The 14,695-nt window shown below is 29.9% G+C and overlaps 1 protein-coding gene across 2 annotated transcripts in view; it reads right to left on the bottom strand.

The window, feature by feature from the left end:
• LOC106478311 (telomere-associated protein RIF1-like) overlaps window positions 1-14,695 on the bottom strand; it is a 52,987-nt gene that overhangs the window by 15,206 nt on the left and 23,086 nt on the right. For both annotated transcript variants that reach the window (XM_022381908.1, XM_022381909.1), the window contains exons 15-23: window positions 11,516-11,599; window positions 10,253-10,326; window positions 9,582-9,765; window positions 7,612-7,716; window positions 5,981-6,130; window positions 5,142-5,229; window positions 4,683-4,807; window positions 3,318-3,524; window positions 1,448-1,653 (exon numbers count right to left, since the gene is read on the bottom strand). In XM_022381908.1, the coding sequence (XP_022237616.1) occupies window positions 1,448-1,653; window positions 3,318-3,524; window positions 4,683-4,807; window positions 5,142-5,229; window positions 5,981-6,130; window positions 7,612-7,716; window positions 9,582-9,765; window positions 10,253-10,326; window positions 11,516-11,599 (1,223 nt within the window). The remainder of the gene's footprint in view (window positions 1-1,447; window positions 1,654-3,317; window positions 3,525-4,682; window positions 4,808-5,141; window positions 5,230-5,980; window positions 6,131-7,611; window positions 7,717-9,581; window positions 9,766-10,252; window positions 10,327-11,515; window positions 11,600-14,695) is intronic.

Here is a 14,695-nt window from a genome sequence, read left to right as displayed (position 1 = left end):
CTGCCAAATTGCGTTAACATTCACTTATTAATTTAAAAGTTATAGCATGAAAAGTATAATAAGCACAAAATTGTTACGAGGTCAGTCCAAGGGACCGAGCCCATGCTGAAAGAATTAAAAGGGTCACTCAAATGTCATCCAAAGGGATCAGTCAGTCTTTCAATCCAAAATTATCACTGAGTCAACCAAAGCAATCAGTCAGTCTTTCAATCCAAAATTATCACTGAGTCAACCAAAGCAATCAGTCAGTCTCTCAACCCAAAATTATCACTGAGTCAACTAAAGGAATTAGACATACTGTCAATCAAACATAGTTGTTCAAACATCAGTTTGAGGGATCAGTCACTATATGAACCAAAATCATCAGTACAACTGCCTATAAAATGAATAAGTCACACTTTTAAACCAAAAATATTAATCAAACTGTCCTGTCAGCCAAAATAATCAATCACTGACAATTTATGCAAATTTGATTTAAAAAAAATATGTTAGAATTATGATATTGTACTTTAATAGTCATAATCTTGAAATATTTACTATGCTGTTAAATGCAATACACTTGACTGTCTGTAGAGACAACAGTTTATTTCAAGATACACAATACAAATGCTATTATAGTGTCTGTTTATCAAGCAAGTATTTTAAATGTATTGTCATTACCCATTCTGTTGAAGACCAAACAAAGAATATTCTACCAACTTTCATAATTATATTCTGTTTGTAAAATAGATTACCTCTGTAATAACACAGGGTTTGAAATTCTGTGAATATTCTTACAGGGAAAAAAAAATAATGTTATAACAACATGATATAAAACTTTCAACAGAGGCCTCTTGAAAGTTTCAATATGCTTTCTGAAATTCTGTATGCAAGTCCACTTTCTGTTCATAATAAAAGTTTCATGCTCTAAAAGATTGCTTAACATGACAAAAACTTGATTGGTGGTCATTTTGATGTACTATATGCCCTCAGTGCAAATTCTATGAGCTAGTTATATTCTTTGAAATTTTATATTTCATAACACATCAATAGAGATCTACCTTCTTTCTGATTTGGGTATTCATGCAATGCTAGAGAAATGCTTTCTGTGCTAGCCATCCCTAAGTTTGAAGTGATAGACTTGAGGTAAGGCAGTTAGTAAACAGCACCCACTGCCAACTCTTGGACTACTCTTATCAAAAACATAACTATGGCCCCAAAGTGTAAGAAACACTTTTTTTTTCTTTCTTATAGTAATGGGATGTGAATCAAGGGCCCTTGGATCTACAGTGTGGCATGACAACCAGACTCAAATACAATGTTAGAATTTATTTTCACCCAAAAAATGCAACAAGAGTAGCTTTCACAGACTAGTCTGACTGTACTGGTACATGCTTATTTTACAAATAATATTATACAAGTTTTCCAGTAATAGAGTTTATAATAATAATAAAAAATGTCTTCTTACTTGAAAGAGTTGGGATAAACCAGCTCTGAGGTATTATTTCCAAAGGTCGTGTACCACAGCTGCCTTGATTTTTCTCGAATGGATCGTTGAGGGTGAAGAAGAGTTGCTTCCAGAAGTGGACTTAAAGCGGTAAGAAAATCAGAGTTCCAAGGACCATAGTAATGGTTCTGAAGAGAGCAGCATAAAGATTCCCAGAGATTCTCCAACTGAACATGTCAAAGTCAAATATTTATTATAACAACTGCAACTTTCTTGTTTTCCCAAAATATGACATTGAGAGTACTGCTGAGAGTACATAATTTTTATATGTTTTAGAAATAATAAATTTAATGAAATACTTAGGTGGTATAGCATTAACATTAGAAATAAATTATGGGGTTTCTACACCCAGATATATTTATTTAATATAAAAATGTACACAATATCTATACACTTACAAATAACATCTAAAATGTTTTTTTTACATAACAGTAAATTTCAGTCACTATCTCAAAATACAATCTATCCCCATGTGTGAATTAAAAACTCTATGTCCAGCATAAATTTATTACCTCATTTTAATGAAATATAAATTTTTTTTATCCTTTAACATTGTTTTAAGTTTTTAGTAGGCTGTGCCAGGTGTAACAGAACATAATGGTGATGAAATCTTGTTAAAAAACATTTTATATTAAAAAAAATGATATGCCAAACTAAAAACAAAGGGATAGCAAACATGACTTTTTAATGGTAGAGGGTTGAGTACATTATATTAAAATAATTTTGGCTCCTCACCACTTAGTTACAGTCCATGCCTAATCATGCTCTCTCTGATGACCGCGAATCTTGACAGCAGCCCTGCAACCACTACAAAAGGCTGTTAAGTCCACAGCACATCGTTGTTGTTCCCTGCATTGTTTTCATAATCTATCTAGTTTTAACAGTCCTATTACACAGAACTCCAAAATGGAGGGGTCCACAACATGACCAGTTCCCCAGTTGCTTAAGGTATACAATGCTGAATGGGAGGTATATCTAGAAGCCTTATTTTGATGAACCCATACCTACTATTGACCTCATTTCCATATTGAGATCCCTTCTTAATTATGTTGTATACAATTGCAGGGAACAGTGGATGATTTTTGCTGCTGATCTTTGTGTTCAGGGATTCTTCCACTACAAGATGCTGCACCTTGATTACCATGGCTGGGGTACAACCTGTTGCAGGTAAATTTATGAATGGTCCTGGAGTCCCAAATTGATCCGTATTCTGTTGTTTTCCAATGCCATTAAGTAGGGATATCACAATTTGGGAAACTTTAAATTCCCAATCTGAACACATCTTTATAACCAGAGAGTATGAATATTTTGTGCAGGTTTTGGTAGCATCACATTACCTATGAAATGCCAAAATGTAATTCTGATACATGCCACTCCATCATGACTTTATATTGGTTGTAGCTGTCATCTGAGTTAACTGATCTGCATATTCAAATTTTTTAATAAAATGTACTTAACCTCATATTTGGACTAATTGTACATCAGATGGTCCTAAGTGACTCATTGTAACTACAGAGAAGCCTAAACATTATAATAAATTTACTAAATGTGTATGTTTATAGTTTATATTATCAATTTGGCACACATGGAAGACATGATTTTTTTAAACAGAATTTTACCTCACTTGGTTTCTAACTGGCTGCTTTAAGATCACATGATTTTTAAACACAGTATGTTATTTATTTTGCATTTTTCTTAGAAATTTCACTATATTATAACTGTCCACCACATACTCTAGCATTATAAGCTTTCAAGATTCCTGATGAGCTACCAAAAGACAAATAAATATAATCTGGAATTAGCTATAAAGAGTAGACTAGGGATAAAATACCTTAGGTAAAAATGATGAAACATAAACTTTACTTCTACACTTCTTGTTGCTGCTGGCTATATAAAATGGTGCTATAGTTGGTACTAGTTTACTAAACAAAGGACCAATCACAGATGATGAGGTAACACCATCAAACAGTATTTTCACCATCTTTACCAAATCAGTAGCAATCACTGGAAGACTGGTACAGAGTTGTTGAGACTGTTGCTAAATAAAGCAAGAAAAGTTAAGCCTATGAAATTTCAGTTGTAGCAGAAACTTTACTTTCTTATACGCACACAAAATTAAAGTACATTAAAAGAAGTAAATGAAATGAATCAAAATTTTGATCATTTTGTAAAGATGAATTAAGTTTCTTTTCTCTCTTTCAGTTTCAGTGCCAACAAAAGAAATATTGATAAAAAAGTTAGTAATCAGTGTATAATTATAAAAAAATGTTGCTAATTCATAAGTAGACTTAAATGATTGTAGAGGCTACTAACCATGATTATATAGAAAAAAAGAATATTACAGTTTGGTATTTATGCATCTAACTCAAACACATTTCTGAAAGACTATTGTAAGACCCTTTCTAAATAATAATACTAATAATATCAGAAATGACTTATATTATATACATATAACAGATAAATGCAAAAACACTGGCTAAATGTGTGTCACGTGGAAGAAAAAATTACTAAAAGCAAATATTTATATTCAAACACACACTAATATCGGTTCTAATTCAATTTTTACTTTTTTATCTTGTATCTTTTTTAAAAGTTTGATGTGTAAATTTTGATTCTAAAAAAATCCTATTAACATACTTCATTCACAATATTTAATTTTTTTAATAAAGAAAGGAATAAAAGTAGTACTTAACTATGTGAATATTAAATATATATTTAAAAATTTTCTTAAAATAATTTTAACTGTTAAAATTGTATATCTCGAATTATTCAATTACATTAACATTTGATTTTTTTCTATTTTGGTAAGTGAAAATTTGCACAAATTTTTTAAAAATAAAATTCACCTACTTGATAAGCAACTTTATTTCTAGATTTATTTTATTTGTTTAAAATTGAAAGCATGAATTTTTTAAACATAAACCTATTTATTATTTATTGAAAATTAAAATTAAAAACAGCCAAATTTTCCATTTAACAGATACAACATTTTCACACATATTAATACTGAGAAAACACACTTACTACACTTTTTTTTTACACTGTTCACATATGTCCAACACTTTTCAGCTAGGATTAATGTATTAAAATTATTGTTTAACTGCAAAACATTTACATACCTTCTGTGAAAAGCCCATTAGTCTATTTTCAAGTACATTAACAAAAATTAACAATTTTAAAAACTCCATTAACTAACCTTTCCTTTGTCCTCCTCCAGGTCATGAAACTGATTTATAATCTTTATTAACAATTTAACTAAAGAAGACAGGTTTCCAAGAGGTCTCTGCTTTTTCTTGATCCATTTACTAGGACTTGTTGTAACTGAAAATCGCACACACAGAAATTCTGTTTAGGCATTGTCTTGAATATTTCAAAATGGAACACTTAATGGAATTCTAAGCGTTATTCTCAAAATCTTAAGTTTTTAGTGTAAATAAAATCAAAATATAAAAGAACAGTTTAACTTCATCTATTCTGATACATACCCAACTTTCAGTTTTTGCTTACTGTACAGAAATAGTTAAGTTCTTTGCCAGTGATATGAATTCACACACAAAAAGATTCATAAATAGTTACAAATCTTCTTCCTTTATTTGTTGTAATTTAATTTTGTAAATAATTTTTAACAATAAGATTTCCATCTGAAAATTCTCACCTGATGTTGTCTTCCCAATGCTGGAAAAGTCAAGACAGCTTAGAATAACAAAAATTATCTCACAGATCCATTGTAACAAAATTGGGTTCTGAAATAAATGTGTCAAATGTAGAATACACTTAGTTAAAAGATTCCAGATGTAAACAAAAGGAATTTTTAATGAACTAAAAGCAAATTATATTGATAAAAAAGCAAGTATTGCAAATTATTCTCAGACTTATGCATAAAGCAACATACCTTTAACCATTCTTAAGATAAATTTTACACTGAATACGGGTAAACTAAGATTTACAATCAATGATATTTGTCACAAGACAATATCAATAGGCTTAGGTAGTGTTTAAAATACAATAAGCCTAATACTGTTGTCTTATGTAAAATATAATCAATTCTAATAATGCTTTGATAGCAAGGGCATTGAAATCATAACAAGTGTTATGAATCCCCTTACTGGCAAAGCATAGATAACCTGTTAAATTGTTTCTGATACATATTTCTCAACAGCTAATAATCAAAAACCTGAATTTCACATAAGTTAACAAATTACTAGAACCATATCAATGAAGTCAGTGAAACACTTCACTATAAAGATTACATGGGTTCATACATATTTTATATTCAAGGCTTTTTCAAGATCAATAAAGTCAAAATTCACAACAATTTTACTCTTTGAAACTCAAAATATAGGATCAGATGGGGCAAGTCAGCATTAATACAACTTATACCTCTGTACATGAAGCACAGATCAACAAATGTTTTTTTACAAAAAAGTAGAAAAGAAAAAAGCCATGTTTAAGACATAACAACAACAAAGATAAAAAATGCCAACATTATCTAACCTGAAGCATATCAGGTGTCAGCAAGTTTTCAATATTTTGAGAGGTTTCTTCACAATCTGTATTGTATTCTGCTGTGGGAACCAGTGCAGCACAACGAGAAAAACTACAATACAAAGAGCTCCATACATTCAGAATGTGATCCAATTTTATCTGGAAAAATAAAAAAAATTCTAAATAACATTCAAAAGGGGTAATAAACAATTTTTCTATTTGGTAAAACTATATTTTAAAAGTTTACTGAATGGTTGAATAGTATTTCTTTGTTTTGCAAAATATAATACTTCAGTTTTGGATGCTCTAGTTGTAACTGTTTATATATCCACATACTTTATTCTTCCACTGTTACATTTTTTTATTCACTTTTTTTTTTAGTTTCAGCAGATGTTACAGAACTTATAGCTTTTTCATAAAACTAATCAAATCTCAAATGTTAAATAAACAAACTAAAATTCATTTTCTTTATCACAACTTCCAAGCTTCTAAAACTAACAAAACCATAAACGTACGACTTGGAAGCTAGGATCATTTTCCCCCCTTGCAATCTATTTCCTATAGAACTCCCTTTCTTCTTTATATATGGATAGTAAATTTCCAAACTTTAATAAAAGTTATTACACCAATTATTATTGTTTATATAATACAACTAAATCTTATAGTTTGTACATTTTATGCTACATATAGGTAATAAGTTAATATTATTGGTTCCTACTATTTGTTTCTTTCTTTTTTGAAGTAATTACCTTTGCTTTACAAAAACACCTATTAGTAAAACTAATAGTATCTTTTTGAAACAGCTGTACATAATTTCTAACACATTTTCCAAAAAGAATTACAGAGTTAGCTTTTTTCAACAAGATATATTGAGATAAATAATACTGTTTCTGTGTTCTTTTGTTGGGTGGTTTTTTTTTAAATTATTCGGTGAAAATAATGCAAAGTCCAGTCCATGTTACAACAGCATATTAATTTATTTCTTAAATAACATTTGTTACAGTCTATGTTTACTCTGATACAAGTTTGTAGACCTGAAACACAAATAACATTTAATAAGAAATTACCCAACTGATAACCTAACTTACTGATTAACTTTAGATAATCAATCTTCTCTACAACTACTCGATCTTTCACACACTGAATGCTTCACAGAATTCTCAATCACTACTCAATAAATACTTCACTGATTCTCATACTTATAGAGTGTACCCTTATCTAGATATTAGACCATTTCTCTCTTTTTTTTTCATTTGGAGCCCTTTAGTTAACATTAAAAAAATATATATGGCTTACAAAAATATATATATTATGCCACTGGGCTAAATAAGATTAAAATAATATACGAACAAATAATTAACTATTATCAATATATATGGTATATTCAATTTTAACTACAGTATACACATTCTTGATGTAACTTTTAAATTGTTTTATTTCAATGTAAATCTCAGACTTTTAATTCAGTTATTTAGGTAAGTGCCAAGAGAGAGGGGAAAAAACAAAACATTTTCCTGCAAAAGCACCCATTTCATGATCACAGAAGAAATTTTCTTTAAAAGTAAATAAGCACTTTATCCCTACACTTCTTATTTAAAGTCAATAAATTTCAATACTTGAATCACGCAAAATGGTCTTACCTGTTCAGACTGTGTGTTTAAGACATAACGAAAAGGAAAAACCAGAACATTAAGCACACAAGAGAAATCATAGTCGAGTCGGTCACCCTGGTTCACATCTTGTGTCTACAAGAAAGTCATGCAATACATCAAAGAATGGAGTTATGAAACATATAGTTAAACAAAAAGTTATAGCAGTTAAATAGAAACTTTGGAATAATCTAATATCTTCATGAACATGTTATACTAGAGTCCAGTTCACACAAATACAGGCATTTCAAATTCATCAATACACCATTTTCATAGATGTCCTAGATAAGTTCTATATTATACAGAAATGAAACTGATAAACAATTATTGTTTTTTACTATAAGGTTTATTTGATGACACAAATATGTTTTGTACATCAGTTTTTTCAATGACCAAATGTATCAGTTAGGCTGTGTGCACTTAAGAGTTAGAGTCTAGCTTTCAAAGTCAACAGTTCAAGCCATGGTAAGGCAATAAACATACTCCATGCTTTAAATGGTGTGGTAATAAATGTAACAGTCATTCCCACTGTATGATGCTATTGACTGGCTTTCCACATTCAGAGTTCTAATTTATAGATAGTTGTGCCTGAAAAACAGGGTCTCTGACATGAGTTTTTAAGCCAATGTGTGGTATATGGTGCCATTCAGGTTGAAAATACCAAAAGTTCATAAGACAAGGATGAAAGAGTCATGTAGTCACAAGGTACAGGTAGAATAAAGAATGTAAACATTTGAGTTATCATGTGTATTGTGTGCACACACACACACACAATGTTACAGTGACAAGTGCATATTCCAAGACTATTTGAGCAATAAATTATAATTAAGTTTTCCAAAAATCAATAATAGTTAATAATATATTTACAAAAAAGGAACATACACATAAATAGCTTTTATTCATTTAAGAAGTAAAAATTACTGCCGAAACAATTTAATTAGAATATTTTGTAAATTCATATCTATTTATTTAATAAATAAAACAAACCAGATATGATACAAATGCAGTTTTGACTGGTTGAACTGTACAGGCTTAAGTTTGGTTAATTATACCTCAAAAGTTTTGTTAGATGTTATTTTAGGCATCGTATTGCTTAGTAGACAATAGCAGATTCTTACAGACTAAAACTACTATTGTTTTTCTCTCTTAGTTTGTTTGGCATGGTGTTAATATTGGCATAGCCTAAGGTTGCATAAAATAATTATGATAAAGTTGTAAAACGTATACAATTGATTTCAAATGAAAAATTTCTGCTGCATTTATTTCATGACTGTTTTTTCCATTAGCCACGATGGTGAACAGAAAGTACATTACTTTCACCAAAACATTTATCACAAAGGGATTGTTTAATCCTTTCCAGACTAGGGATGGTCACTGATATCCCTCAATTTCTTCCTTCTCAGGGTGGAAATACTTAACTAAATTGATTGAAACATAGAACAAACATACTAAATATTATCTAGTTTCAGATTAAAAAGTTAATATGATTTGATTATTTATTTGTGAAATTTCCAAGATTTTGTTGTGAGACACCAGTTTTTAAGAATATCATTTAATTTCAAAACAAATCTGAATTTTTTCACAGTATATTAAAGAGAAGTCTTAGGCTACCAGCAGCACGCTTCATATTGGCAGTCCAACAGCTAAAGACTCAGAAATATGTTTTGAGAACATAACTGTTATGGCTAATTTAATATGGTACTTTAAAAGTTTCAAACATTTTTAACATCAAAATCTAACACAAATTCTCAAAAGTTGAAACTCACTGATTTGAACCAATGCTTATCTATTACAAACAGTATAGGTTTGCCAGAAAAAGCTTGAAAACCCTAAGATATCATACTTTAAGAAACCTAATGACATTTTGTCCATCAAAAATTTAACTGACACACAATATGACAGGAAAATATCTATATCCTAAACTGTGCAGTATTATGTTCAACAGATTGACTTATACTCACAACTTGAATCACTTCTGATAGAGTACTGGCAACAGAAGTCCATAATTCAATGATAGTCTTCACCTGGACCTCTGATAGAACATGCTTCTCACTCAGAAATTCGATTGAGGAATTAATGAAAGACAACGGTGATAGTGTTCCTCTTGCACCAGTGTTGATTAAATGACTGAATGTGCTTAAAACACTGAAAAAAATTAACCATAAATAACTAAGTAAAATGTCTACAGTACCTAAAAATAAAATAAAATTCCAGGCTCAAAACCAACTTGATTTCCTGTCTAAAGAGTATCTCTTGAATATTTCAGTACTTATATGTCATTTTTCTCAGTAATTAAATTTCAGTTTCATGATGGAAAATAAATTCACTTACCCAGAAATACAACAATAACTTATATCACTTACAATATTTCAATTTTACTATTGGAACATATTTTTAATTCCACCATATGACTAGAAGGGAGGAGATTAATCTATAGCACATATGAAATATAATCTAATACAATTTTAATGGATATAAATACTATCTAAAAAGTGTAGTTGACTGACATTTTTCGTTTCAAAATAAGCTCTGTCCACAAAAACTATTGGATTAGTTAACAAGGAAAATCAAACTAAAAGAATGTTAATTTTGGATATAACACAAGAAGGCCTTTGAGAAACTATAAACATACCTTTCATTCTTATCAGCCATAGACAGAATGCTTGGAGTGCACAAGAGATGTAGAATATTCAGTGCTGGTGTACCCTATATGAATACATGCATTTAGTATTTTACTATGTTTTTTGATGAAAATTCATTTAATGATTTTACACTGTATAGGTTAATTAAAAACTTTAATGTTTAATATTCACCAATTTATAAAATTGATCTTGGTCATGTAAATGAAAGAGAAAACTAGCTTTAGACAACAAAACCAACTGTACAAGCAAAAATTTTTTTACCTTTTAATAATTCTATACATCTATGTAACCATGTTAGTTTCGGACAATTTGTTCTTTGGAACCATTTATGAAGTTTATGATTTTAAATGAGTTGGAAAAGAAGCTAAGTTTATTATGATAGCAAATACTAATGAAAGTTCAATTTAAATAGATTTTCAAGAATAATTTCATACATTTTTTGGAAAATTAGTAAAACATCTTACCCATGTGTTTACTGATACCAAGTCACATTGTAAGCTTCATCATTAGGTTATTAGCTACACTTCTACCATTTATGTTCAGGTGTTGTAAAGATAACTTTAAATATAATGGGACTAATGAAAATAAAATTCATTACAGAATTTCTCTTTTATTCTTTCACCTGTATTATCAACCTGTTTAATCTTCCATCTGTAGTTCACTGTCAAACAGCATCCATAATTCTAGTAATTTGGTACTTCTTGTATGTAAATAATTTGTAAACATGTATGAAATTTGCTAGCAATTAACTTAAATAGCTTAAAAGGTACATTAATTTTGTTTTTTGTTTAGGATTTATTATTATCCATGTATTTAAATGTACTATCTTTTCAATATATAATATTTTAAACTTCATCAATGCTTTTTTTTAAAAAATTCAGAAGAATAAATTTACATTGTAATGTGATTAGTAGAGCTTTGATATTCTTTCCACTAGAGAAAATGAGTACTTTTTTTTTCTTTCTTATACCCAAATCTCATTTTTCATCAAATCAACTTTAAACTTCTGATCTGAAACAAACACCTCAACAAACGAGTTGCTTAAATCCAGGGAGTTCAAAAAATAAAATAAAAAGTACTTAACTGTCAGTCTCCAATTCAAAGCCATGCCAAAAACCTGATGAAGGCAAAAATTGTGATTGAAAACTCTTGAAAACTACATGCTCAGGGAGGTAATCTGCTGAAGTTCCTTTCAGGATTATCCCACCATTACTTTATAAATAATCATCTCCACTTCATTGTTTAATACTCACATGCATTACTTGCAGCTGTCCACTATAGTAACAGTGTGAATTCAGAATTTTCTTGGGAAACTGACTAACACATTCCAACAATTTCTGAAAATACATAAGAAAAAACTGTATTTTGTATTATTTTTTAAGTAATACAAATAATATAAAAAATTTTAAAAAAGGAGTCATGCACTTTTTTTTTAACCCTCTTCTTTATGATAGCATGTACTAATTAGTTCCTTTTGTTTATGACAGACAATTATTAAATTTGGAATCACTGGACCTGTATGTATACAGTCTTACCTGGTTGTCTTTTGCAAACTAATTCTATCCCTCCCTATAGGAACAAATGAAACAGCAAATATCACTCATTTTGGTTAATGATGTAACTATTGTTTGATTTTGCTCTTAACCCTATTATGCTTTAGGTTTTCTTAATCAATAATAAAATGATCATAAGTCCTAAACTGACTAGTTAGCAATCTAAATGAGAGTGGGGAATAATGTGAGGGAAATGATGTGCTCATGTCGTAAATAATAGTGTAGAGTGTAAAAATATGAAGAATTTAATAATAATGCCATGTGGAAAAATTCAGACTTCAAATTTAATAATTGTACAGGTCAAAATCATTGTATGAAATTGAATTTTATTTTTCCTTAAAGAAGACTGAAAAAAATAATTGTGCACACCCAAGTAAGCATCTTGCAGGGTAGAAAATTTCTTCAAACTTAATAATCATACAGGTATGATTATTTGATACACGATAGTCTCACTAGATACTTTAAAGTGTCTTACAGTATCTAAACGTAATTCCAAATTTCTATATCAAAAGTTACTAAACATAAGAGTATTCTATATGTAAGTTTATGTTCCTATATAAAAAATTATCCTCAAGGTATTGTTATGTAGTGTTATATAATCCTTACCCCGATCATGAGAAATAAAATTGATGAAAAAATTATAATTCACCAACTTGCTCTATTTCATACCATAATAGTTTTTGTGAAGCAATATGCTAATATAAATAGCATTTTAACCACTAATATTTTTTGTCCTATCCCTGCTATCTTAATGAGCCCTGATAGGGGGTGAAAAAGCCTCATCAGCACTGGATATAGCAGATATAATGTGGTTGACATTTTATTATACACTCTCATTTACTTTCACTCAGAGGCTTTCATTAATAATTTTTTTGTAATTCAAAATTTAAGAAATCAAACGTTATCTGACAAAGAAGATAGAATTTCATCCAAAACTGGTTTTTTCATCCTGTGACTATACAATACACAGAAAATAATAAAAAATTGCTATCTATTATTACTATTAACACAATCAAATTATAAGAAAATACAACAATAGCATAAAATTGTTTTTAAACTTAAGTGTAACTTGAACATTCAGTTACATCATTAATCTCAAAAGCAAATAAACCACAAAGAATCCTTGTATCTGCAGCATGAATAGCACCTTATATAATACATGGGCTAAATATCCAGGTAAGAGACCCCACAGGTCAGGCATAGCCATCTCTAATTTAGAATAATGACAAAAGAGTGAACAGTCAATCAGCAGGACCTACAGCCAACATGGCTACTCTTAACCAAATAGGGAGATTGGCTGTCAGAGTTATAATGCTCCCATAACTGAAAGTGCAGATAAATCACAGTTTGATCCATGAACCTTATGGCTCAACACTTCTTTAACCAAATGTTCTAGAGATACATCTATTGTAGGTAATTTAAAATTGTATGAAAATTTAGGAAAATAAAAATGCAGTATAGGTTGTTTTCCAGTAGATTGGTTAGTACTTTAAGCACTACACATTTTTTGTAATAAATCACAAGTACCTGCAACATTTATTACTAGAAACACAGAACTTTACAGCTTTCTTTCACTAAAATTGCTCGAGACATAATAATGGTCTAATTTTACTACTATGGTCTCACAACCTATAAATTACACCAAAAGCTGCTCCACATTAAACCAACACACAGATATTAAATTCTACATATGCATCAAAAACGTTTCATTACAACCACTTCTTGTCTTATAAGAAGTATTTTATAGTACTCCAACATAAATGAAATCTGTTAACCATAGTATAATTTTACAAGTAGCACTTTAACACAACTGAATTTTGTCTACAATAACACAAGTTTATAAGCAGCATTTCCTAACTTAATTCTTATGGTATGAGCACCTTTTCCAAAATGGCAAAGCATAATTTTAATTAATTATATTTTTCATAAGACAATTTTATCTTACCCATTATATTTTTAGCACTGCATTCTTTATCTAGTCCCTTAGAGATTTTCATGAATTAGGAGAGTATATAATAATAATACTCCAACTACACCGTGTTCACCATTTCCAATGCAATTGAGAAATTTCGCTCAATCAAGACAACAACAATTCTTGAAAAGTTTTTTTGGTGTACAAAACTTGAAGATAGCTTTTATATGTGGGAACATCGGCACATGTAGATATGTAGATCTTGAAAGTCGAGTTGTTCAAAACTTGAAAATAGCATTGATAACTAGACCAATTGTTGGTTGAGATGTTGCAAAGGAAATATCTGCTGAAGCTTTTCTAATCATAGCAGAACTGTCTGGAAAATGATCTATAGGAAATAGTACAGCTTATAAAATGAGTCAGATCAACGTAGGCCGGTAAGGCAATCACTGATTGGCATGTCCTTAAACCAATCAGGAAATGTCAGACCTACTGAAGGATGTGTATATTGTATAGGAATTCTTTTTGGTGGCAAAGGATAGGTTTATGTGTTTGAATAAAGGTGGCTTCCAAAATATAGAGATGAAAGGTTGACAGACCATTTGCAATAATTTTAAACCTGCTATCCGTGTAGTTGTCAGCACAAGTCGGGTTCAAAAGTAAATGCTGGCCAATCGCTGATTCACATTTTGGTAGAACTTTTGTTTTGCAGGAGCGATATGGTAAATTCTTTTCTTTCACACTCTTATTTCTTATGGATGTGGGTACATGTTGTTTAATACTATCCTGCAGTCTTTGTGAAGTGCGACCTACGTACCGATATTCGCAGTGGCATGAGAATTCTTAAATAACCACACTTTTCTGTGTGTTAGGTATGGCATCTTTGTATGTTGCAGGCAACAGCTTACGTATGGAATAAGCACAGTAGGGGTTCACTGCAGGAAAACATTTAGTAATGGCCATTTTCT

The sequence above is a fragment of the Limulus polyphemus genome, unplaced genomic scaffold, assembly GCF_000517525.1.
Source record: "Limulus polyphemus unplaced genomic scaffold, Limulus_polyphemus-2.1.2 Scaffold199, whole genome shotgun sequence".
Classification (NCBI taxonomy): domain Eukaryota; kingdom Metazoa; phylum Arthropoda; class Merostomata; order Xiphosura; family Limulidae; genus Limulus; species Limulus polyphemus.
The sequence above is the reverse complement of the archived record's forward strand: the minus strand, read 5'-3'. Positions and strand labels throughout refer to the sequence as shown.